A 25,162-nucleotide genomic window follows, 5' to 3' on the forward strand; every position below is an offset into this window, starting at 1 on the left:
CCCCCACGGATCTGGGACAGTGCACTCAGTCCACGCAGCTCAGAGCCACAGGAGGAATGGCCAGCAAAGGGCAGTGGTGCAGAAGGGACCCCACCCCAAATGCTGACAGGTAGGGTCGCCTCCAGTACAGAGCCCTGGGCTGGGGTGGGGGGCCCTGCTCCGACTCCAGAGGAGAGGCAGAGAGGGCACAGGGTGCTCGGCGGGGCCTACATCCTGTCCTCTTGGGGAAATGCCCTCTCACACCGTCCTTGCGGCCACTTCATCTTGGGGCCCAGGTCAGTGGAGAACCCAGCCCCCAGGAACGGGGTGCACGCTCCCTGCCCAGCGGGAACAGGTCCCCCAGCACCTTCTGTAGAAGCCTTCATCCTGCCTTGTCTCCAGGAATCTGGACCAGACCAGGGGCCTCGTTCAAAAGTTACTGAAACAGAAAAAGATGGTGGGCCCCCCCCTGCCCCCAGAGCCTTGTCACCTGCTCTGGGAAAGTGCTTCGCTGCCCTCAGCAGCCCCTGCCGCAGCACCCAAGGCCTGTGCAGGACTCTGTGAGAGGGGAGGGGGGAGCACTGTGTAGTGATCATTCAGGAATTGGGAGGCTACTAGATGACCCAGGTCACACCTGCCACCTTCCTGACAGGGACAGGCCTCTGGTCCTTCCTTTTGGGGGTTGAAGAGTGATTTCTCTATGGACTCGGATTGAAGCTGCTTTTAGCCCCTAAGAGCAGAGCACTGCTCTGCAACACGTGGAAACCCAGCCCCGCCCCAGGCGCCGCCCGGCAGGAGCACGCCCAAAGGAAAGGATCCCTGGCCGCAGGTGTCAGGCACCAGGGCATGACGGGCGGGCGAGAGCAGGTGCAGGAATGAGCCCCGAGGCTGTGACAGGCAGGAGGCTGGCCCGCCTCCTTCCCGCCCCTCTGCCACCACTCCTTCAGAAGGGCGAGATGGAGCCCACACTGAGCACCCCCAGAGAGGACCAGAGACGGACAGAAACCAACAGTTTATTGCGCTTTCCTCACCCTCAGAAATCTACTCCAGGAGATTCTCTGTATTGGGCCTTACAGACATGGGGGCGTGGCCAGCACTCCCCCCCCCCATCTCCCGCTAAAGGCCCCGCCCATGAAAGGCAAGCTCCTTCCCCGGACCGCCATGGTGGAGCGGGCTGGGACCTGGGTAGCAGGTAACCATAAAGACCCATGAGGGTGTAATTCATTTCTCTTACCAAAAAAACCCCCCAAAACCCCAAAACACAAGTATGAAACCTCAGGAGTGACCCAGCACTCAGAATTTAAATATAAAAAAGGGGTCATAAGAAAGTTAAAAAGACAACAACACCAACAAGGCCACCTCCAGGGTGGTAGTCGAGGGGCGGGGCCAGCCCCGCCCCGGCGCCGCCCGCAGCGCCTCACTGGAGGACCTGGACGCCCCAGTCGAGCAGCAGCGCCAGCAGCAGCAGCAGGGACAGCTTGCGCCCGAGGCTGGGAGACACCTGTCGGTGGAGGTGGAGAGAGGTGAGGACCGGAAGGGGCCGGCTCATCGCGCCTCCTGTGCCCGCCCCGTGCGGTGAGTGGGAGGGGTGCAGCTGCACCTCACGCACAGACCTGGAGGGGCTGGAGCCCAGGGTCCAGGAGGGGTGGGAGAGGAAAGTGCCCAAGGACAGGAAGGAGGGGTGGCCAGGACGCGGGGGCATCATCTGCTGGGGACTGGGAGGATGGGATGAGGTTGTGGGAGCAATGGGGCGTGGCCAGGAGAGCTGCTCAGGACTAGAGGCACCCAGGCAGGTGAATGAGGAACCAGACTTGTCTGCCAGGGGAAGGCAGGCCTGGCAGAGGGCCAAGCGTGGGCACAGGTGGGGAGAAGGCAAGGCACACGAGGACCCACGCACGGTCAATAAGCCCAACCTGCAGGCCACAAGGACCAGGCAGAAGAAATGGGTGGAGCAGGCTAGACCAGCAAAAGGGAGCGGCGGGGACTTCGGCGACTGGAGAGGGTGCAATTCGCCGAGCAGCTGCGGACTGGCGAGGCTTACCCTGTCCCTGAGGGTCAGGAAGCTCCAGAACCTTCTGTTTCCTCTGAGGTTGGTGAAGCCACCCAGGAAACTTCTCAGAACGCCCCTCAGGCCCGTCTGGGTGTAGGTGAAAGCCAAGCTGTAAGACAAAACGGGACCGGGAGCGGCCATTACTACTCGAACTGGGCAGAGACGGCCTTCATTTTAGGTGACGGCTGTGGGGAGAAGCGGGCCCGTGCCCCCTCTCCCCTGCTGCCCTCACCCCTTTCCTGGGTGGCTCCGCAATGAGGGCCCCTCTCCATGGGCCTAAAGCTCATCTGATTTCCCGTCTACTCCCCCACGTGCCCCTGCGCTACGGAGCCGGCCACGTGTCCACAGGCCCAGAGAGGCAGGTCCAGGGGAGCAGGTCTTTGCTCCAGAGCAGCTGTTTGGATGGAGGCCGACTCCCCAAAAGAAGTTTGCCTCCCTGGAGACCAAGAGACTGTGTCACCTTTGGTCCTGGCCTCATGGGAGGTTTCTCTGTCCCCACCTTAAGCAACTCTGTGAGGTCTGAGAAACCACAGGGGTCCTGGCAAATCCTGGGCGCTGAGTGTGTCTCAGCGGGTCCCGGGAGGACACGTGGCGGGAACTCACTCAACACGCCCTGTCACTTTACATCCAGACCCTTTGGCTTGATGAGGGAGATCAGGGGAGGGGGCTTGGGTCCTGCTGTCTGTGGCCAACGCAGGAAGAACATGGAGCGGCAGGCCAGCTCCTGGGGCAGGTGACGCAGGTGGGGGCTGGTCACCTGTACACGGCCATCCAGGGCATCTGGGCGACGCGGGGCGGCATCCATCTCACCTCCAACTCGTCCCCGATAAAGGCCAGCCGCATGGCCATCTCATGAGGGATGTCACTGTGAGGAGGGTGCAGGGAATTAGGGATGGGCTGGGCCAGTGACCCTCCCACCCAGACCCCCCCCAGCCAATTGGGGCACAGGTTCACGGGCACAGGGCAGGGTGAGGGGCAGGGGCCCATCCCATGGTGCTCCTCCGGCTCCCACTCGCTGCAGGGCAGTCTCCAGGGCCCGTGCACAGGCGGGGGCTTCTGGGTTTGGTCCGAGCCCTCAGCCGAGGGCCTGGGCAGGCGGGGGCTATGAGGCTGGCTTTCCCCAAGAGTCTCGACTTACCCTCCTCCTCGCAGGGAGGAGCTTGGGGACCTGTTCCCTGGTCCCCAATTCTAAAACCACCTGTGTCATCACCCCTCTGAGAAAGGAGGGGCTCATCAGCTCCCATCGGGGCCCCCCACTCTCACTGAACTGAGTCCCTCATGGAAATGGAGGCACACACACCCCCGCCCCCAACTCTGACATTCTCCCCTCCCCGCTCTGGGCGCCCGGGCAGGTTTCGGCCCAGCCTCAGGTGTTCGGCTGCACATTCCATCCTGGTGACTAGGCGGCTGCCTGGGAATCCCCGGCCTGCACAGCCCCAGCCAACCTCCCCCGTCTCCGGGGCCCATTCGCTCTCTACTCGGGGAGCAATGGGGGGCGGGCTGGGAGCTGCCAGTCAGGGAGGTGGGCTGAGGTCCCACCTGTGTGCCGATACCCCGTGGGACCTCAGGAAAACAGTGTCCCAGGCTGAACGTCCCCTGTTGTCATCTACAAATGGCACAGGGTGGAGGAAAAAGGCGTGTTTTGGGTCCCTCCAGCCCTAACATCCCAACCAGCCCCTATCCCCAAGTCTGCAGTGTCACAGTTAAGAATCCTCAGGCCTAAAGCAGTGGGGCACACCCCCAAACCGGAAGCCATCCTGGGAGCATCCCCTCTCCACTGCCCTGACAGCCGGGCCGGGGGCTGTGTCTCCAGGGGCCTCAGCGACTTGGACCCACCCTTATGAGGCCTGGACCAGGCAGTTGTGGTCATGGGGGCCAGGAGGCACTCCATCCTAAGGCCACCAGCCTGAGCCGTTTCACCAGCAGGTGCCCAAGGTCCTTCCTGGGACGGTGGACATGCTGGAGGCTCCCAGGCACCCTCGGTGGGCTGGTGTGACAGCAAAGCCTCCCCCCCTGCCCCCACGACCATGCCTCTGGAGAGCGGTGGGGAACCCAGAAGGCCTACTCTCCTTACCACGCCCCCCGATGGCCACGTGCAGGAATGGGGGTGGGCGGGCCCACAGAGGGGCTGCTGGGACCTACCCAAGGGGCTCCGGGCTGAAGTGGAGGAGACTGGTCGTGTCGGGAACCCCCACAGTCTGCAGGCCGTGCTCCTGGAGGAAGGTGCACAAAATGAGGTTCCTGGAGAGGGGTCCCACTTGTGACATTTCTTCCCTGGGGGAGAGAGACACACGCAGGCTGACGCCCAGAACTGTGTGACACAGGGTTTCGCTGAGCCACCCCACCCCTACCCTAGCCCACTCTTCCTCTGCTAGAACCTCCGTCAGCCCACCCTACCCAGCCGCCGGGCCTGGATCCTGCTGTTCATGTGCCTCTGGGCAGGTCTCCGTGCCTCTCTGTTCTCCCAAACACATTTCCCAAGTCGGGGATCTGGGGAGGATTCGTAAGGGCTCTTGTCTTTTCTCTTTGTGAAACAGTCAGAGTATAAACCTAAGAAAGGCTCTAATACTGGCCCCTCAAGAGGCCAGTTAGCACTCTTAAGAAATCCCAGTATGGAAAAAAAAAAAAAAAAAAAGTTAATAAAAAACCCAGGTATCTATGATCAAAACAGTGGCGGAAGGCCGGGCTCCACCTGAAGAGCGTTCCTCCACGCTGCCTGCTTTCGCCGTCCGCTGCTTCCCCGGGCGGAGGAGGCCGGTAAGTTCCACGAGGACAGGCCATGCCCAGTCCCAGGTCGCAGCAGGACCCTGCCAGGTACTCTCCAGGCTTGCTTCTAAGCAGATAACGCACATCGCACACCCCGTGTCGGTGACGAGATCGCTCCCAACAGTGTGTTCTAACCTCCTTCCGCACTGTCGGGGCAAGTCTACCCTCCCTCCGCCTGCTCAGAGGACTAATTTTCTTCTATTGGCCCTGAATCCCTGTGCACCTGAGCCGACCATGACACCCCTGCTCCTCACTTGCCCAGCATGCCTTGCGGCTAGCGGTGGGCACGCCACCCAGTCCTGGTCAGTGATGTCTCGGAAGTCCAGTGTGGGGCTCAAAGGGAGCAGACACAGCCTGGGCAGCTCTTCTCTCTCCTTGCTGCCCTCAGTAGAGTGAAGGATGGAGCTGCAGCAGCTGTTTATGGCACTGAGGCGTTGAGAACAAGAGTAACTAACGTTCCAGGAACGTGGAACAGTAGGGCGGAGTGTTGGCTCTCTGAGGGCAGTGTGGGGATAGAAAGAATACAAGCCATCGACTGCCCAACGCGTGGGAAAAAGAAAACCCAAGTTGTTCAAATCGCCCTTCACTGACCGCTCTTCCTTGCAGCCAAAGGTCTGCCTAACTATTATAGCTGTGAATTCTGCCCTGGCGGGTGTGGCTCAGTGGGTTGAGTGCTGGCCTGCGAACTGAAAGGCCGCCAGTTCGATTCCCAGTCAGGGCACATGCCTGGGTTGCTGGCCAGGTCCCCAGTAGGGGGTGTGTGAGAGACGACCACACTGATGTCTCTCTCCCTGTCTTCCTCCCTTTCCCGTCTAAAAATAAACAAAATCTTAAAAAAACCACAATGGCTGGGTGAGACCCTCTGACCCGTGTGACCGGAGTTTACCACAGGCACTATACCGGACAGACTTAGGCCCAGAATAGGGTGACGAAGAGTTTCTGGAACCCAGGCGCCTGAGTTCGAATCCCAGCTCTGCCGCTGGGCTGTGGGGCACCGCCGTCTTCCCACCCGTGAAGTCCCGGAAGCCCCTCGTTTGGTTGTCGGGGTGGGGGAGGGGAAGGACCTCCTGCCAGGGCTTCAGCGAAGCCCTCCAGCCTGAGGAACACACACCAGCCATTAGGGCCTGTGTTTCCTTATCATTTTCTCACAATGACATCCTGGTTTGGTTTTGTTTAATTTTTAAAAATCCTCACCTAAGGCCCTGGCTGGTGTGGCTCTGTGGATTGAGCCCTGGCCTGCAAACCAAAAGGAAGCAAGTTCAATTCCAAGTCGGGGCACGTGCCTGGGTTGAGGGCTGATATTTCTCCCCTACTCTCCCTCCCTCCCTCCCACTCTCTCTAAAAATAAATAAAATGTAAAAATAAAAAACAAAAAAGAAAGAGAAAAACCCCACCTAAGGATATTTTTTTCACTGCTTATAGAGAGAGAAGGAGGAAGAAAGAGAAACAGCAATTGGTCTGTTGTACGACGCGTCCCGACCAGGGATCAGACGTGCAGCCTGGGTATGTGCCCCGACCAGGAACCGAACCGGGGACCCTTCGGTTACGGGATGATGCTCCAACCCACTGCGCCACACCGGCCAGGGATATGCTGGGCTTTTAAAATGTCTAAGTCCACACATGTGCCTGCGCTGAACACAGAAGGAACAGAACCCCACGTCTCCTGCTCCTGAAGCGCAGGACCTGCGGGCAGGCAGCGCACCGGCACCGAGGTTTGACGAGAGCACGCTGGCCACTCGCTTCAGCACAACCTGGACTGCGGAGAAGGCGGAGGCAGGGCCAGGCTCCCAGCGACAACAGAGGGGAGCTGCGGATCCGCCAAGCATCTCCCGCAGAAGTTGACAGGTGGCTCTCAACAACGCACCCCAAACGCCTGCAAAGAGGCGGATGAGTCGTGACGTCATCAAAGGCACAGACAGGTGTGAGGGGTCTGGGGCGCTCTGGCCTTTCAGAAGGAAACCGCACAAGGGCTGCATTGTTCTGGGGGGAGTACGTGGCCGGCCCGAGTGTCCAGGAGAGACGGCGGTTTGACTTTCCTAAGAGTCGCGCATCTGTTCCGGATGAAGGCCCGGCGGGAAGGCGGCGGGGCAGAGGGGGAGCTGGAGAAATCAGACGGGTAAACATGCCACAATGGCCGCAGAGAGCCCGGGGCCTGGCATATGCCACCCACCTGTCACGACAGGCACCTTCCCCCTGAAAGGAGCTGGCAGGTGAGGCCCCGTGGGTGCAGGGAGGGTGGCCCCTAGCACCCACACCCAAGGCGGGGGAGGGGTGCTGCCACCTGCTGAGGCACCTGCAGGCGAAGTGTTAAAAGTACGCAGGCCCGAGACCCAGGAACCCGCACAGACCATCAGGGAAGGTCACGGTGACATTTCTAAGAGCCCTACAATGCAGTCGGCAGCCACTCGGGTGCATAACCTTCAGACGCTTGTTCCAGGGCAATGCTTGGTGGCAGGGAACTGAGAGCGGACAGTGATGCCCAGTCGTCCATGACACGTGACGACTGCTGGTTTGAAGCCACTGCTGGAACAGAGTTGACGGTCATCTCTTAGCCTTTTGGAGGTGACACAGGCAAACCGAGGTCCCTGGCAGCGGGCAGCCACTAACCTCCGGCCACAGCCACCCCACTCATTTCGGGAACTGTGCTCATCTCAACAGAGAGGGGAGCCCCTGGAGGAGGGGAAGGCGACTTAAGTGAGACTTAAACAGAGGAAACTGTAAATGGATCTCGGCGAGTTAGTGGAAGCCTCTGAGAGAAGCAAAGTTAAGCGTTCGCCGTTTTAATAAAAAGTGGCAAAGTTCGCAGCAGATACACGAATGCGGACATAGAGAAGCTGGAACCACCACAAGGTCCAAGGTGGTGAGGTCCAAGATCAACGCGCAAAACGCAACCGCATCCCTACCAGGCAGCCGGCAAGTATTAGCAGACACGCAATACGTCTTTGCAGAAATACAAGGTTTCCGTCAGGAGCGGATCTCATAAAGCTTAAAATCTTTGGGGGAAAACGTGCCACTCAGTGAGAGACGTGAAGGGCCGGACAGATGGAGGCGACTTCCCTGCCTAGACGGTAACACGGGTGCCCTTGAGCTTGTCAGAAATTGTGGCCAGGAGCTCCGGCAGCCCTCAGGCCTCAGGGGACTCGGTGCCTATGAAAATGACCATTTCCCTGGGAAAGCAGCGCCAGCCCTCATTTGCATCTGCCTCCCAGGTCCCTCCTCCCTCCACCCCACCCCCTCTGCAGGGGACTCTCTCTTCCAGGGGCTGCTGTGTGCTCCCCTGCTGCCCCCACAGGCCAGGGGCCCCAAGGGGACTTCACTGGGCCTGTGGCCTCGGAGCCTCGCCCCAACCCACTGTCCCAACATCCCTGCCCACCCCCCCACAATCCCAGAATCCTCTAGCAGCCAATGGGGAGGCACTGGCCCACCAATCCTTCAGGGGCAGGTGCCTGACCAGGGACAGTGACCACTGTCCAGGCTGGGGATTGAGGCCCAAGTGTGTGGGACCATCTGCGGGGTGGGTGAGGTGGTGTCTCCCCCAGTGGACACAACTGCTTGGGGACGAGGCCTGAGTCCACACCTTCCTGTGGGTCCCCACACCCTGCTGGCCTGGGACAGCCCCCAGCGTCCTACCCATCTGCAGGTTTGCACCGAAGACCGTCCAGCGGGGCAGGGGAACCTTGGCCTCCACCCTAACCCAGCCAGTCGCTTGCAGTGCGATGGTGGTCGCGGTGCTATGTCCTCGCCTGGTAAAGGGACTGGTGGCCCCAGGCTCGTGGGGTTGGTTCCTGTCCCCGCAGGAGGCAGCACGAGTGGGTACAGTTCTGGAGGGTGTCTGACGGGCAGCTACTGTTGTCGCGGCCCTGTGCGTGGGCGCTCTGTAAAGCAGCCAGGCCTGGGCAGCCTGGGGCTCCAGGTCTGGGCAGGAGAACTCGGGGCGCGGCTGGGAACTGGCGTTGGGGGGCAGGGTCCCTGCAGCGACCTCCCAGCCGCCCCAGCACCCTGGCGGAGGCCCAGTGCCGCTTCCCGCCGGGCCGAGCTCCAGCTGCCTTGTCTCCTGCCTGCAGCTGGGCTTCTCTCCAACCAGAATCCTAGACAGCAGCCTCAGATCCGAGCCTGTTGCGCCCTACTGAAGACCCTGTAGCTGTGCCCAAGGTGTCAAGCCTCTGTGGGGGCCGTGCCTGCTGGCTACCATCCCGCCTCCTTTGCTTGGCTCATTCCTCTCTGTCCCAAAAGAACTTGGCCCTGGCATCCTCTCCCCAGGTTCTAGAGTCAGCTTGGGGGCCCCAGAGGGTCCCGCAGCCCCGTCTCTGCTCCCTCCTACCTCCAGCCAACCACACGGGCTGTCGCGGTTTTGAGCCCAGACTGGGAGCTGGCTGCTTGCTGGGCACGATCTCCTTGCTGAGACTGGGAGCACCTACCTCCTAGGGCTGTTGTGAGGACAGACTGACAGAATCTTCGTGGATGGGCCAGACGCGGCGACAGAGGGCAACAAAACCGCAGCAGCTGCCTGTGTCATCTCTGGCTCTCAGGGCACAGCCCAGGGCAGAGCGGTGTCTGTCAAATGACTAAGCAAAACCTGCTGCTGAGGCCACGGAAGCTGCCAGTCCAGGAGCCCTGCCTGGTTTTAAGCATCTATTTTTTTCCCAACAGATTTGCAAACGAGTGGCTTAAAACGCTTCTTTGGTGAAAGGAAGGCACGTCTCCCCGTGCTCCCCCACCCAGCGGGCGGCCCACACCTTAACCCTCCTACAGACTCAGTGGAAAAACCAGCCAGGAACCCTGTGTTGCCCACGGAGGTCGGATGCAAATCTAACCTCCGTGCAGCACAGAGCCGCCCCCACAGCCGTGAGGACACCTGCAGCCTTGGAGCACACAGCAGGGCGGGCTCCTCAGGGCGCCAGCTCCTGCCTGGCCTCGGTTTCCGAACTTGGGACGTGGGGAAGGGCCACCACCCTCCCAGGGCTGCGTGGAAGCGGAGTGAGAGCCGATGCAGCTGTACGTCTTGTGCAGAGACTGCAAAGCCCCGGCTGCAGGAGCAGGCCCTGCAGGGCGGGGAGGCATCTCTCAAGGCCCTGATGGGGGGGCGGGGGGTGCCGCAGACCCAGGCAGGAATCTGACAATGTCTATTTTGAAAACGGACAAACCCAGGAACAGAGGGTGGAAGGGGCCAGAGGGACCAGATGGGCCGTAAGGGGGGGCCAGTGGCGGAGTGGGCTGCAGGTCACAGGCTGTGCCTCCCCCGCACACACACTGGGACGTAGACAGCTGCCCCCCTCAGACAGTGGCCCCCCTTTGGGGCCCCACCGATGCTACCCAGTCACTGGAGTCCTGGGAGACAGGCCAACGGCTGCTGGGTGGACCCAGCTGGGTACCCTGGTCCTCGCCCAGTCTCTTCCAGGAGGGCTCCCCACCCAACCACCCATCCCAGCCACCGGCCCCACCCCCACCCACGAGTGCAGTGATGCCCCATCTGATGGAGCACCCAGCATGCAAAGCTCTGCGCACACACTCAAGCGAAAAATTCCTGACCTCGGCAGGACAGACCTGGGTTCCAGCCCCAGCTCCACGAGACCTGGACCTGACCCTCTGAGGCTGGCTCAGAGAGAGCTCTCCTGCGTGGGAACCACACAGCTGGCAGAACGTGGAGGAGGGTGGAAAGATACAGCTGTTACCTTCAGTGCTGCCTTGCAGGGCTCCAAAGGGACCCGAAGGGAACAGGAGCAGGCCGCCCTCGGTCCGTATCTACCCAAGTCACAAACGCACGGAACTTCTGTCCTCTAGACATGCATGTGGCATAAACCCCGGCATATACCTGGCTGCCCCCAAAAAGAGACACAGTGGGTCTGCACATGCCACGGTGCCAAGACCTTGAAGGCGCCCGGCCCCACAGGCGCAGTGCAGAGAGTTTGTGCCGATGGGTCCTGCGCTGCTGCTCGTGCGGAAAAACGCAGATGTGGACAGACAGACACTCCCCTCCGCACAGATCAGTCAGGAGGGTGAGCGGGTGCCTCTGGGACGGGTGGGAAGGAGACTGGACTTGTACTGCATATGCTTCTGTGCCCTTGAACTTTAGCTACCATGTCCAGGCTGGCGTCGCGGATGCAAAACAACAGCAAAAATCTCGGTTTCAAGTCAGCCACTTGCATTGGTCTGGAATGGAGCTGTTTGTCTTAAAGGTCTATTTCAGGAATGAAGCACCCAACCCCTCCTGCCCCCAGGCTCCGCCCACCTCCTCCCACTCCCTCCCCACCTGGCAGGGGAAGTCCGGACTCCAGCCTGGGCCCCTGCAAACCCACACAGGCCCCAACAGCCTGTTGAGGTGGGCAGGACCCACTTCCCTTACGTGATGGAGAAATCGAGGGGGAAAAGAGGAAAAGAGAAGTAGAAAGGAAGGTATTTCAAGCAAAAAATAAAGCTGGAAAGTCACCTTGGCAATGGATGGGTGTTGTTTGCTCATTTGGAACATGGTGGCTTGAAATGGACCCCTGGGGCCACGGCCACTTGGTCCCGCTACCCCACCCCCGGCAGCAGTGCGCTGGCCTGACCCACCAGAACTCAGCAGAGCCATCCCTGGGGCTGGGGCGGACAGGGCAGGAAGGCCACGCCCGGCTCGGCTCTGGCTGCCACGGCCTCATACAAGAACCACCGTCCCCGGGACTGGGGCTTCACGCTCTTGGCGACCTTCACATCCTTTCTGCTTGCATCCACGAGTGCAACCTCCCTCAGCAGGAGGGGGCTGGCCGTCTGCCCCATTTCACAGATGGGGCCCCAGAGGGCCGAGAACACAAATTCAGAGCCTCTTCGCCGCACAATCAGAGCAGCCACATCTGAGCTCCAGAAATACACCGACCCAGCAGTGCACCGGTCGGCAGACTCAGAAAAACGCCCGTCGTCCCGCCTGTTCGTGTCCTGCCCTCTGAGCACATGAGGGATGAGGCTGCCTTGGAAACAAGGGAAGAACGGTGCACGTGGCTCCCTGGCTGGGTAGCGCAGTTGGTTAGAGCTCTGTCTCCATACACCAAGGTTGTGGGTTCAACCCCCGGGTCAGAACACACAAAAGAAGTAATCGATGAATGCGCAAGTAAGTGGAACAACAAACAGATATTTCTCCCACCGTCCCTTCCTCTCTCTTCTCAAAAATCAATTTAAAAAAAAAAGTAGGCACCTGTGCACAATTACAGTGTTAATCCCGTGGGAGGGGACCATTACCCCTATTTCCAGATGAGGAAACTGAGGTTCGGCAGTGAGGTCCTTGTCACACGTCCTGGGGGAGAAGCTGCGTTAAACCTGGCCTCCAATTCCAGGACACTTTCTTTCTTTGCATTTTTAAAAAGATTTTATTTATTTATCTTTTAGAGGGAGAGGAACATCAGTGTGTGGTTGCCCTTCATGTGCCCCACCAGGGACCTGGCCCACAACCCAGGCACATGCCCTGACTGGGAATCGAACCGGCAACCCTTTGGTTTGCAGGCCCACACTCAGTCCACTGAGCCACACCAGCCAGGGCAGGACCCTTCCTTTATAGCCACAGCTCAGGTCAAAATTTGGTGGGAGGTCCCCATTCAACACCCTATCCTAGGGTCACACCGGGCACCTGGAATGTTAGCTCGGGGCAAACCCAGGACCCCCTCCATCCCCAAGCCCACACCGGGTGGGCAGGTTGGCCCCTGTGAAGATGGAAGCAGGTGGGTGTCTGCAGGGACATGGGAAGAAGCGGTTAGCTGCCGAGCGACACAAGCAAGATGAGGAACCAGCCATGACACCATTTATGCAAACGCGTGCCTGTCGGTGGTTACAACAGAAATGCAGGGAAGGTCTGGGAGGACACGGGGCTCTAAGTGGGTATCTGTGGAGGGGCCGTGGAGCTCACAGCGTGGCTGTCAAGGGACAGAGGGACCGACTTCAGTGTTACCTCCAACGTGTGCACGGTTCCTTCTATAATCAAACACATTGCACCCACCCAGCAGCTCACCAGTGGGCCTTGTCCTGTGGGCACGTGACCACCTCTCTGATCACCATTTCCTCCACTGCACAGGGACAGCCCGACCCTCCACTGGGGACAGGGGGTGGCTGGGTTCGCATCCAGCGTGGCTATGAGACTTGGGACAAATTCCTTAGCCCCTCTGGACTCCCAACTCTTCAGATTCACACGCTGAAAACCTAACTGGCCGTGGGGTTGGCGTTAGGAGGCGGAGTCACCCGGGGGCTCATCATTTCTGAAACAGGCCCAGGAAAGCCCCCTGCCCTGCCTTTCCTCGGTGGAGGTTAGGGAAATAAATCTCACTGCTTATGAACCTCCGGGACAGCGGTACTGTTACAATAAACAGTCCGATGAACAGAGAAACACGGGTGGGGGGGACAGGCAGGAAGAACTCGGGGGCCACGCTGTGGGAGCTCTAAAGACCTCGTGGACTCCAGCAAGTGGACCCCTGGCTCTCCTGTCACCACTTGAAAGTCTCCTCCACCACTGAAAGATGCCACCATACCAACCGCCTGGTCTGCAGTTCAGGTCTGAAGAGCGGGCATTTAAAGGTAAGTGAGGGGCGCCCTGGCTGGTGTAGCTCAGTGGGCTGGGCACTGTCCCCAGGTCCCTGGTTGGGGGACATGCGAGGCAACTGGTCCTCGTTTATCTCACACACGATGCTTCTCTCCTGCCCTTCCCCTCTCTAAAAATAGAATATTTTTACAAAGAAAAATTAAGTCACCAAGGGGCCATGCCCTGCCAGGCCCAGACACTGAGGGGCTCAGAGAGGCAGGCACAGCCTTCGGGGTCTCCCTCCTGCAGCGTGGGGCCTCCCCGCGGGGCCTGCTGAGGGGTCTCAGCCACTCGCCTGACTCTTGTCAGCAGCCTTGGTGGCTTCTGTTCCCTTCCTGGGACCAGGTCCTCTGACCCACAGGGCCTAGAGTCCCCCAGCCCGGGAGCAGCCCACCTTTACAAACCCCTCGCGCCGCCGGCAGGGCACAAGGGGGGTGCAGCTGCTCCCTCCTCCAGGCCGGGCCCAGGACTCAGCCCCTCCGGACAGAATTCCCTGCTGTCCCGGCACCTTGGGTAAACAGACCTGCACTGGGCACTTAGCCCATTATGGTCTCATTAAATGTTTACCTGTCTGTCTGCCCTGCTCGGGGCAGGGACCCGGCGAACACGGACAGCTCGGGGGAGCCGGCAGCACGTTGTAGAACAGAACGAGGGAGCAGGGACGGGCCAGTCTGGCTGGGGGACCCTCGACTGGACACGCCTCGCCTTCGGTGAAGGGGCAGCGCTGTGCGCATGCGTGGTGCACAGAAAGCGCTGGCTAATGTGCGGAGAGCCTGGCGCTCCACTGGCGCCGAGCACCCGGGGTCAGACCTGTGCTGTCTGTCCTCAGGAGTCGGAGGACCTCTCCACCCTGCGCTGATACGGCCTCTGCAGAGCTCCAAGCCAGTCACACCCAGGTCGTCTCTTGGCGGGGGAGGGTGTGTGCGTGTGTGGGGTGGGGGGAATCAAGCACTCTTTATCTTAAATCTCCAAATCGCAGCCCGCCTCCCCAAATAGCAGGCAGGCTTTTCTCCGCTCCAGAGCAGGCACCTCTCCTGTGAGTCTGGGTGACCCGCCTCCGGAAAAACAGGTTTACCGTGTGGTGCCCGCAGAGGCCCAGGGGTGTTTTGTGTTGTCACACCCTAATATTGACACTAACAGAATCAGCTGCCCTCCCCGAGCCCGCCCAGTGCCTGGCCACCAGGCCTGGCCTCACTCTTGCCTCGGGGCCCACAGGGAAGACTGGCCTGCAGGGCCTGATCTGCTGGCAGTCCCCATTTCTGCCCCGCCTCCACCCAGCCCCTCCTGGCCCGAGGCAAGACAAAGGGGGCCCGGGGACACGGAGTAGGGAGCCACGTCTGTTCCAGACCACTGCGGGCTTCCTGGTGGCCGCCAGCAACAAAACCGGAGCGTGTGGGGAACTTCCTTGAAACCTCTCGGAATTGTTCTAAGCAGAGAGAAAAACAGCCAGACTCTCATGGGATCCTCTATGTCCGAGGCAGGGGGAGCAAGAAGCCATTAATTGTCTTCAAGCTTAACAGGCTCACTACAAACAGGATACTTTCAGGGAGAGGGGAAAACGGCTCCAAGGTCAGTTTCGAACAACCGAAGGAAGCCCCTCCCCGCACCCCTTCTGTTTATTAGACAGACAACTGGAAGTGAAAAAATGGGTGAACACCACTATCTGGTTTCTTTGAAGCTCAGTGCACCCAGCTTTTTTAGCTACCACCCACTTAAAAACTGACAGTAATTACCACGCATGCAACCCTCCATCCAGCTTCTCCCCTGTGTGCCCAGTCCGCGCCTCTGATATTGGGTGCTCCTGTTCTCAGAGCTGCAGGCTGGCGTGAGTCGCACTAAGCGAGCCCAAATGGGCCATTTCACACTGTCTTTAGTGTCCTGGAGGCAGTTAAATAAGGTCCTAGGACAGAGGAGCTGGAGAGAGGAGGGGAGGGCAGCACCTTTAGATGAGGCAATCAGGGAAGACTTCTCAGAGGAGGCATCCATTGAGCTGAGACGGCATAAGGTGAGAGTAAAACTCATAGGGAACTTGATGAGTATTATCACTCCAGCTGTTTTAAGCCTCGCGAGATCCCGGGTGCTTGGAGAAATATCCCTGCTGAGATAGTTCCCACCCAAAAACAAGATCAACTGGCGGCCCACGCAGAAGGTTCACTGCCTGTGTTCCCCTGCCCCGGGGGACATTCTGAGGCACTGGCCGAAAGCCCACAGCTCCACAGCCAGTCCCCCCAGGCCCTGTAGGCATGTTAAAAGAAAAACTGGCAAAATTAAACTTGGACAGCCTACCGCTGGTTAGTAAGACTGGAGAAGCCACAGATAATCAGTAACAACCCTGTGACCTTGAGGTTCACAAGATGGTGAGAAACCCCCAAATCCTGGAGTGAGAAAGGAGGGGACAAGTGGAGGAGACAGAGGTGCTGGGGAGGGTGGCCCTCAGCAGCCAGGTGCCTGCACCCGGACGCTGGCCCAGCCACTGCCTCGGACAGGCACTTATGGAACAGACCAAGTGCTGCCGATACAAAAACACGCAGAATCTGGAGCCACTGGTAAAGTGTTACCTCCAGGGCAACCACTCACAGCCAGCGCTTCCATGGGTGTTCTCCACCTCTGGTCAAAAACCTCATGGGCCCATTGTACAGGGCCAGCAAACTGAGGCTACCAGGCTGAATAGCCCATCTCAGGCAACTCGGATGGAAAAAACTCAGAAGGTTTTTGTTTGGCTTCCAGAATACGGCTCTGGGCTTTTAGCTAGACGGCATTTATGTCGCCTCCTGGGAAGTCACAGCTTCTCCATCTGTAAGGTGAGACCACATCCTGAGGCCGGCGGCACAGAACTGCACAGTCTGCCCTTTCCGGGTGGAGGAAGGACCAGGCTCAGAACTGTTCTTCCTGGTGAGCTATCGACGCAGCAGGTGCTCAGAGAAAATGTTACAACAGCAGCAACGAAAACAACACCACCCAGACCCCCAGTGGGTTGTACTAAGCGAACATTACAGTAACAATTAACAGTTTACAAAGCGTGTCGAGAGCTCTAAACCCGGAGGTCGGGGCCGCGCCGGGCGGGCGGGCAGGAACCTTGCCGGTTACCGGGTGGACCGCGCACACCCGCCACCCAAGCGCCAAGCGCGGTTCACGCGAACAGGCCGCAGCGCCCCGCGGGGCTCGTACGGCGCCGCCCGCCGGCGCACCTGTTGAGGTCGCGGGCAGGTGGGGTGATGGCGGCGCCCGGCTCGCGCAAGTTCCCGCTCCGGACTCCCCCGCGTCCCGTAATCAGGCCCGTCTCCGACTCCTCACAGGTGCGCAGCGAATCGCGGCGCCTCCGGTCCCGCAAGGACCGTGCCCGACGCCATCTTCCCTCTTTTAGTGGACACCCGAGCTGGAGGTCCCGCGTTCTGGCACGAGGGGCACGGCCCTGGAGGACTTGGGTGCCTAGCCCCCGGAGACCGCGCAGGAAGGCGGAGCGGGGCGACAGGGCACCTGGCCCTCCCGCCGGGGTGTCCAGGGGCCGGGCCGCACCATCGCTCAGAGGCGGAGACTCGGGCCGGTGGGGCCCCGGCTGGCACCATCGCCGGCGGGGATCTGGAGCCCTGGCCAGAGAGGGGGAGTTTCGGAGCCAGTGTCCCGAAAAGTGGCCCGCAAGTGACACATCCGACAGCTGCCCGCCCGGAGAAACCGGGTTACGGGTCTCCAACCTTCCAGAGGCTCGGTACCCAGGGCGGTACCCCGCGTTCGGGCTGGGCGACGGGCAGGTGGCAGCGGGGTTAAGGTCCAGGCAGGAGAGGCAGGGCTCGGACTCACCTCGCGTCGGCGGTGGCGGTGCCAAGGGTGATGGTGGCCGAAGCGCTGCAGCCGGGAGGCGTATTATGTGCAGCTGGCGGCCCGCGCGCGACAATATAAACTGTGCGCCCCGCCCCGGCCCGCCCCCGGGGCCGCCTCTCCTGCCCCAGCGCGCCGAACCCAGCGAATCCAGCGCGCCGCGCACCGAACCTGCGCGCCGCGCACCGAACCTGCGCGCCGCGCACCGAACCTGCGCGCCGCGCACCGAACCCAGCGCCCAGCGCGCGGGCTGAGTCGGGACCCAGGACCACCAGCAACACAACTGCCACAAGTGCGATGCTTGTTTGCTTCTCGGCTGCCTGCAGCTCCTGCTGCGAGACGTTCCGCCGCCCGCGCTGGGCTCCGGGGAATGCCCGTCCGCGGGTCCACTGGCCGGTCGGGGGTGTCACACCGGCGTCTGTATGTACGTGGATTCCCCGCCCGTCTCAGAGCAGTCCCGTGGACTCGGTGCCTTTTTCGTGCCTATTTCACCAGTCACGCAACTGAGGCGCAGAGAGGAGGAGGTGACTTGCTAAGTAAACAGTGAATTCGGCGCCAATATTCCGGTTCTTTGTGCGGGCAGCCCCCGGAGGAGTCTTGCTCTCTTTTTCAATGATTTTTATTGCTATAAAATACACATACCAAAACTTGCTGTCCTAACCGTTTTTGAGTGTACCGTTCAGTGGCATTAAATGCATTCCTAATGTGCAGCATCGCACCAGCCCTCTCCAGAACTTTCCGTCTTGTAAAAGAAACCCCCTTACCCGTGAAACGGCCCCCTTTCCTGCCTCCCCACCCCACCCTCCTTGCTGCTGCGCCACTCACAGCGCCCCCATTTTTCTGCCTCCCACAATGGGGTCTGCCAGCTATCAGCTCTGGGGTTCCTGGACCCAAGGGAAAATGGGGGGCCAGAGACGGCCCCCAAAGGCTCTGAAGAGGGAGGAGAAATCAGAAAGGTTCCAGGTGCGGTGGGGCAGGTTAGGAAGGGTGGGTTCTGGAGGTGGGAGGCAGAATGGAATTACAAAGTATCCTTCGTCCCAAGAACAGAACAAACAAGGCTTGTTTACCTCAGTCCTAAAGCCTCTGAGGACAGCGAGCAGCCTGTCCAGGGGGCGTCCCTGATCCTTGTTCTTTCTCTCGCTACCTGTTGGGGGCCCCCTCACCCCTTCCCACCTCTGCAGCCGGGACAGTTACCTCCTCTCCCTCAGTGTCCCCATCTGAGAGGTGGGATGACAGCACTCACCTCCACCCACCCCCAGCCCCCTCCGTGCCCCACCTACACCCAGCCCCAGGCTGAGCCGCAGGGAGAATCAGAGAAGATAATCCTAAATGTTTGGTAAACTCTTTAACTCCAAGTCCCCTCCCTCCCTGGCGGCTCTCTGTCCTCCTAGGATTCCGTGATCTTTTCTTCGAGGGCCCCCAGCTAAATCCCATCATCACCCAGCCCCAGGGACCCTCCCTGACAGCCACCAGGTAACTGCCAGGGAGGGGCAAGGAGTATAGAGTCGGGCCCCTCCCCACAGTCACCCCGCAGATGAAAATGCAGGGGAGGCAGGGTCACTGGGCCGCATGGGCCACAGAGACCCACAGAGACCCAAGCACATGTGTGAGACCGCACACTTCCCCAGGAGTCTGGAGGCTGAAGCCACGGCGCCAGGCCCACAGTCAGTGTTCAGTGAACAAACCTGGTGCAGGAGGGAGGGCTGGTTGGGGACAGAGGGAGACTGAAGGCTCAGGGGAGGGCGGATGAGGATACTCGCAAGGCCTCAAGATAATATGCCGATCCGATGGACCAAAGGAGGAAAGCACTTTCTGAAAAAGAATTGGGCCTGTTGGAGACACAGCTTCTTATCAATCCAAAACAGCCTCAGGATAGATGGCCAAAGACCAGAACGAGAATAATGGCAGCCACCCCCTTCTGAGCAGGGGACCTTTTGTCACCCTGACGATGGCAGCCAGGGGCTGGCCATCCCCATTACAGACACCAGAGCACCCACAGGGGTCCGTGCACAGATGACAGAGAACTTGTAGCCCCATTGTACTGATGGGGAAACTGAGTCTCTGAAAAAGGGGGCCCCTTGCCAGGGCCCACGCAGCCTGTGGGCAGCAGAGGCAGATTCAAGCCCTGGTCTCCCCATACTTTGTGCCCTTCCCGTGCCTTTGCAGTTGGCCCCTAGTCATGCTTGGGCCTTGGTTTCCCTTCCTCCATTGGGATTTGCTGGCCTGGCCCTGGGGCCATGGGGTTGTGTGTGGATCCTGTCCTCTAAGAAAAGGCCATGACCCTGTGGGGCAGCCCCTTTTTTTCCCTGGGGGCCTCCATCCCCAGCGAACCCCTCTTCTGAGGCCATGACCACTTTCTCGGGGTTTTGGGGACCTGGCATCCAGCAGGCCCTCCGGCACAAATGTAGGGTTGAGTTTTGCCCCTGCTAGGACTTTTTAATTTTATTACTCACAGAACAAGTATTGAGGGGCACCTACGATATGCCAGGCAGGGTGGTAGATGTGGGGGCCCAGAGGTGACACGTTCCAGTAGGGGCGCCAGTGCAGACAGAGTGCTGGGCAGCTTGGCACACCGCCAGCACACCAGGAGGGAGATCAAAGCCAGGTGGGGTGGGAACAGTTGGACAGGGAAGGGGCTCTTTGCCGCAGAGGTAAAGGGAAACTTATGAAGATATGGCCTTGGTGCAAAGACTCGAGGGAAGTGAAGACAGGGCTTCCCAGAGCCATGGACCATCCCTACTCAAGAGCAGCAAGGGGACCGGGCATGGCAGAGTGGGAGGGCTGGCCAGGTGTGTTTGCCAGGTGCTGGCCTCAGCATCCAGAGCCACCTGCGGACCTGGAGCCCGTGCTGGTTTTCAATGGCCCTGTTTTTCCACTTGCCATCCCAGACTTTTGTCCCTAGCCTTGGGACACCTTATCTGGAAAATCCTCCAGCGCTGAGAGAGGCCTCGTAACCAGGACACACCCATCGAAGGGCTTTGTCCTCCAGCGCTGAGAACCATAGGAGGTCGCCTCCTGGGGGCCCCTTCCCCCTCCGAGGCCGTCTACAGCCCCAGTGTCGCCGGGGTGACTCCATGCGCTCTGGCTGGCCCCTGCCGGGGGGAGGGGGGGTCTCCCTGCTGCACAGATGAGGGAACTGGGCCTCAGAAAGGGGTCCTCACAGGTCCCAGGCAACACAGCCAAGAACTGGAGGGCTGTGCCGTGTTAAATGAGAAAAGGTTATGGGAAAATAGGTACAATCGGAGATGATTTAATTGACAAATAGTTTTCCTTTGCCATGAAAGGTCTGTAAGAAACACAGCAGAAGGTCGAGAGTGGTTAACAGGGGTGGATATTAAGTGGTCCCTTCTCTCTCTTGTAGATCATTTGCAGTTTTTTCATTTTTTTTTAAAGATTTTATTTATTTATTTATTTATTTATTTATTTATTTTTAGAGAGTCGGGAGGGAGGGAGAAAGAGAGAAAGAGAAACATCAATGTGTGGTTGCCTCTCATGTGCCCCCAGCTCTGGGGACCTGGCCTGCAACCCAGGCATGTGCCCTGACTGGGAATCGAACCGGCAGCCCTTTGGTTCACAGGCAGGCGTTCAGTCCACTGAGCCACACCAGCCAGGGACCTGTTTGCAGATTTTGCAGTGAACATGTGCTGCATTTCTGGTTGTCACCGGTAACTGTCTTGCACACATTTTGCTCATTGAAAGAAGCTGACACCTGAGAACGCGCAGTGCAGGGTTCCATTTACATGAAGTTCAAGAACAGCAGGACCCAACTACGGGGCTGGAGGGGAGACCAGTGGCTACCTCTCCAGGTGGGGTGAGTATTGTCTGAGGAGGGTCACGAGGGAACTTTCTGGGGTGACATGGACGGTGGCCACAGGGCTCTGTACACATGTAAGCATGTGCTGGGCCGAATGCTTAAGATTTGTGCCCTTTTTGTAAATGAAAACTCAACACGACCCTGCAAAGTAAAATTTAGCAAAGCACAATGAGTCAGACTCGAAACAGCGAAGAGTGAGAATTTTAATTAAGACCCAGATTTATGGCTGCTGGGGGTACTTGGCTCGCTGAGCCTGTGGTAGAACCGGAGAGGCCAGTTTTGCTGGTGACAAGGCCGGTATCACAATTGACAATAGGACCGGCACATTTCGGAGCAGATTACAGAGGCTTAGCCAGCTAGGCCACTCAGCTCAGTGCCACGGCCATGTAAGGGACACGCGTTCGGGCCAAAAAACCCAGTGGCCTGTGTGACCAAAATAGCCTAATCTCATGCAACCTGTCAGGGGGACAGAGAACAGGCCTCCTCTCCAGCAGACAATTCCAGGAATCCGGGTCAGAGGGGAGGCGGTATCTGCTCCCGAAGCATTGTGAAGGCCCCGTGCAGCGGGCCACGAACATCCTGCCGTGACGGCCGCTGCTGGCCCCCTCCGGGAGCAGGCCCTCGGCCCCGGGTTATCGGGAGAGGGACCAGGCCCGCGTGGGTGCGGGCAGGAAGGAGCGCTGGTCCTGCAGAACCTCCTTTCACCCAGAAATAACATCCCTCTGACAGCTGAGTTTATCAGCGTGATAGCAGGTTAGGCCTAAACAATACCAGCAGTCCCAGCTGCTCAGGCAGCCCGCAAGTGGCATCCGCAGCCACCGCTGTCCACACCTGTGCTGGGGGGGTGGGCAGGGGACACCATGCAAAGACCTGGAACAGGACCCCCAAGAGGGGCTACCTGCCCAAGGAGGAGAAGTCATAGACAGTAGGGGCCGGGAAGGGGCTGGGACCAGATCATCCCTAGATGGGCACCTGACCACACCCGAGGTGATGTTTCTTTGTCTCATAAGAAATAATTTCTTTTCTATTTCAACTCTTGCACTTGTCCTTCCCCGCTGCCCCCCCCAAGGATGTGTATATGTCCCTATGTCCCCACTAATGATGAAAGAAATGCAAACAAAATCAACAGTGACGCTGCCCAGCATCTGAGCCTCTGCCAGCCAGCATGGCACAGTGCGGGGAGCCAGCTCGGCTGGCGCTGGGCTGGGATCGCACAGAGATGCAGCCCAGTCGGAGGGCAGCCTGGGGAGCCCCAAACACACCCTCTGCGCATGTGCCCTGAGCCGTAGGTTTCACGTCAGGACATTCTGGGTGGAAGGAACAGAGTGGGCGAAGGAATGGAGGTCGGGAAGTCGCAGTGTGAACCTTTGACAGAGAGATCGAGTCTGGCTCTTTGCCTTGGGAGGAAGGGAGCTGCTGTCCAGACGGGGCAGCAGGACACACCTGTCCCCACAAGGGTTGGGAGAGAAGACCAGGGCTTGCACCTCGGCCGCGGGGCCTGAGATCCAGACTCAGGGTCTGGGCTTGTCTGCAGCCTGGGGAGCTGTCATAGCGTTTATTGCTCCCCCAGGGCCTGGTGACGTGTGCATTAGGAGCCTGTTTCTCAGGTAAGGAAGCTGACCAGAGAGGCTCAGCCACCGGCCCAAGGTCACACTGCCAAATCCCAGTTCGAGCTCAGCTGTGTCCAGCTCCCACAGGTGAGGGTCAGGGCCTCGCACCCCTTCATTCCCGACCCTCCCGTGGTGTCTCCCCTGAGCGGTGTGGCTCGGGGAACAGCACTTAGGGTCTGTAGCCCTCAGGAGACTGGCATCTGCAAGGGTAGAATTGGGAAAAGTCCCCAGCCAAGTGGAGACCCACATCCTTGCACAGATGACAGTTCTTTGGGGGCAAGACTGGAGGTTACAACATTGGAGATGAAACCCATTCTAGCCCACTCGAGGGCTTCTGCCCAGGCGAACGTTCTGTGGGGCCCGGGCCAGCCTCCTCACCTCCCCGAGCCTCGGTTTTCTCCTGCGCTGAACAGAGACAAGGGGCCATGCTGGGAACCAGGCCCAAGTTCGAGTTTGCCTGCCCAGGGGCCAAGTGCTCAGTTTGGCTACAGGAACTCTGCTGCCCCCCTCACCTGCACCACCCTCCCTGCCCCTCCCAGCCTGCCCTCCCCCCTGCCCTCCAGCTCCCTCACTCTAACCTTAACCCTCCCTGCCTGAGGAGATGCTGCCCAATTCATGAATCGCTTAAAAAGCCAATTAGATCTTCGGTTTTACTTGGTTCCATTTTTTTTCTTTTTTCTGACCCCCCCCCACATGCTTACTTCAGTTTTGTTAACAGGCGCAAACAACCCTAATGCCCATTAACTTAGTGAATAGATAAGCAAAATGTGGTCTCTCCACACAATGGAATATTATTCAGCCTTAAAAAAAACCCAGCCCTGGCTGGTGTAGCTCAGTGGATTGAGCGCGGGCTGCGAACCAAAGGGTCGCTGGTTCGATTCCCAGTCAGAGCACATACCTGGGTTGCAGGCCAAGTCCCCCAGTGGGGGGGTCACATGAGAGCCAACCACACATTGATGTTTCTCTCCTTCTCTTTCTCCCTCCCTTCCTCTCTCTCTAAAAATAAATAAATATTTTTAAAAAAGAGAGCCTTTTACATTCTACCACAGGGATGAACCTTGAGGACATCATGCTCTGTGGCATAAACCAGCCGCAGCCCTGGCCGGTGCGGCTCAATGAGTTGAGCCCTGGTTTGCGAACTGAAGGGTTGCCGGTTTGATTCCCAGTCGGAGCACACGCCTGGGTTATAGGTTCCCAGTTCAGGGTGTGCAGAAGAGAGGCAACTGACTGATATGTCTCTCCCTCTCTTTCTCCCTCCCTTCTCCCCCTCTCTCTCTAAGAAAAAGCAAAGTTTTGTGTTAGAGATTTCTCACTGGATGATGCTCCACCATCAGTTGAAGTCGATAGTGATTAAATTGAGACATTAATTGAGAACAATCAACGTTATACCATGCAGGAGGCAGACAAAATATTCAAAACACCCAAATCAATAAAGTTACTGATGAAAATGAAAAGAAAGTGTCTTTTATTTTACAGAAAAAGACTGAACAGACACCTTGACCAACCCAACAGCACTCGGGGGTGGAGGAAGGTCTGGAGGTCACATGAGGCGAGCACAGCACCCCTTTCTGGGGCGAGGAGCCGGGGGCCACCTGCCCAGGGAGGAGAAGCCACAGACAGTAGGGCCCAGGAAGGGGCTGGGACCAGATCATCCCTGGACGGGGACCTGACCACACCTGAGGAGATGTTTCAACCCCCCTGTGGCAGAACCTGACCCCATGGGATCAGCCTCGGAAACCGGCCTTTGCAGGTAAGTCTCATCCAGGACACGATGTTTACTGAACATCCACCATGAGCCAGCGGTGGTGGGTGCTATAATGGCATCGTGTGTGTGATCCTCCAGGTCTGTTTCATCTCCTCCTGGGTCTGTGGTGGGAACACTGAGGCTGAGGGCCATGGGCAGACAGTGGCAGCAACGGGGTGTGAACTTGGCCCAGCAGCTTCCACTAGATGGCGCTAAAGGTAGGTGATGATGACTGAAAGTAGCCTGGGAGGAGGTTGGGGGAGGTTCCAGGAATCCCTGAAAGCCAAGCCCTTTTTCCAGGCAGGCAGCAGTGTTAATGGTCAGGTTTTCTGGGTTCAAACCCAGGCTCTGCCCTACAAGTTCCACAAAATGTTACCCCCTTTTTCATTGATAAAATAAAAAAAATATAATAATAACTGAGTATAACTTTTTTGTAATACAGGTCTACTAATGAGAAAATGGACTTTTTTGGAGAGGAAGTAGAATAAAGTTCACTTATTTGGAGTTAAAAATTAGTGTGTTCCCTATCATCAATCGATCGCAATGGTCATCGGTTTGGACCATTCATAGCTTCAAGCTATGAGCTATAAAAAACAGGTGGGGAGCTGGATGGGGCCAGTGGTTTGTTGACTTCATATCTAGAAGTTTCCTTGACATTCAGTTCTATTTTTATGCCTTTTAAAAAACCCAAGAATATGTTTATTGGCTTGAGAGAGAGAGAGAGGAAGGGGGAGAGAGAAACATCGATGTGGGAGAAACATCAATTGGTTGTCTCCCGTACCCAACCGACAGGAGACAGAACCCAAAACCTAGGTATGTGCCCTGATTGGGAATTGACTCCGCAGCC

The 25,162-nt window shown here is 58.6% G+C and overlaps 1 protein-coding gene across 8 annotated transcripts; it reads right to left on the bottom strand.

Annotated features, from left to right (window-relative positions):
- Positions 1 to 940: 940 nt before the first annotated feature.
- BIK (BCL2 interacting killer) lies at positions 941 to 17,200 on the bottom strand. Of its 8 annotated transcripts, none has more exons than XM_053661931.1 (7): positions 4,722 to 6,119; positions 4,427 to 4,519; positions 4,172 to 4,303; positions 3,569 to 3,635; positions 2,787 to 2,894; positions 2,021 to 2,138; positions 941 to 1,480 (listed from the first exon to the last, which is right to left on the bottom strand). In XM_053661931.1, the coding sequence occupies exons 1-7, from the start codon at positions 4,879 to 4,881 to the stop codon at positions 1,397 to 1,399; spliced, it is 762 nt and encodes a 253-aa protein (XP_053517906.1). In that variant the 5' UTR covers positions 4,882 to 6,119; the 3' UTR covers positions 941 to 1,396. The 8 variants fall into 8 exon arrangements, with proteins under 8 accessions (XP_053517906.1, XP_037016624.2, XP_037016625.2 ...); XM_037160729.2 differs by having other exon boundaries at positions 4,172 to 4,242; positions 4,722 to 4,878; XM_037160730.2 differs by lacking the exon at positions 3,569 to 3,635 and having other exon boundaries at positions 944 to 1,480; positions 4,722 to 4,878.
- Between the last annotated feature and the right edge of the window lie 7,962 nt (positions 17,201 to 25,162).

Source organism: Artibeus jamaicensis, unplaced genomic scaffold, assembly GCF_021234435.1.
Source record: "Artibeus jamaicensis isolate MK-2021 breed Jamaican fruit bat unplaced genomic scaffold, CSHL_Jam_final contig_233, whole genome shotgun sequence".
NCBI lineage: Eukaryota > Metazoa > Chordata > Mammalia > Chiroptera > Phyllostomidae > Artibeus > Artibeus jamaicensis.

Bases quoted from the DNA above. Each gene is read 5' to 3' on its own strand.
- BIK (XM_053661931.1), bottom strand. From the start codon at position 4,881: ATGTGCGTTATCTGCTTAGAAGCAAGCCTGGAGAGTACCTGGCAGGGT. The intron at 3,636-4,171 runs GTAGGTCCCAGC...TGCCATTTGTAG, and splicing joins TTCAGCCCGGAGCCCCTTGG to ATGACAACAGGGGACGTTCA. The intron at 1,481-2,020 runs GTAAGCCTCGCC...CTCCACCGACAG, and splicing joins TCCTGACCCTCAGGGACAGG to GTGTCTCCCAGCCTCGGGCG.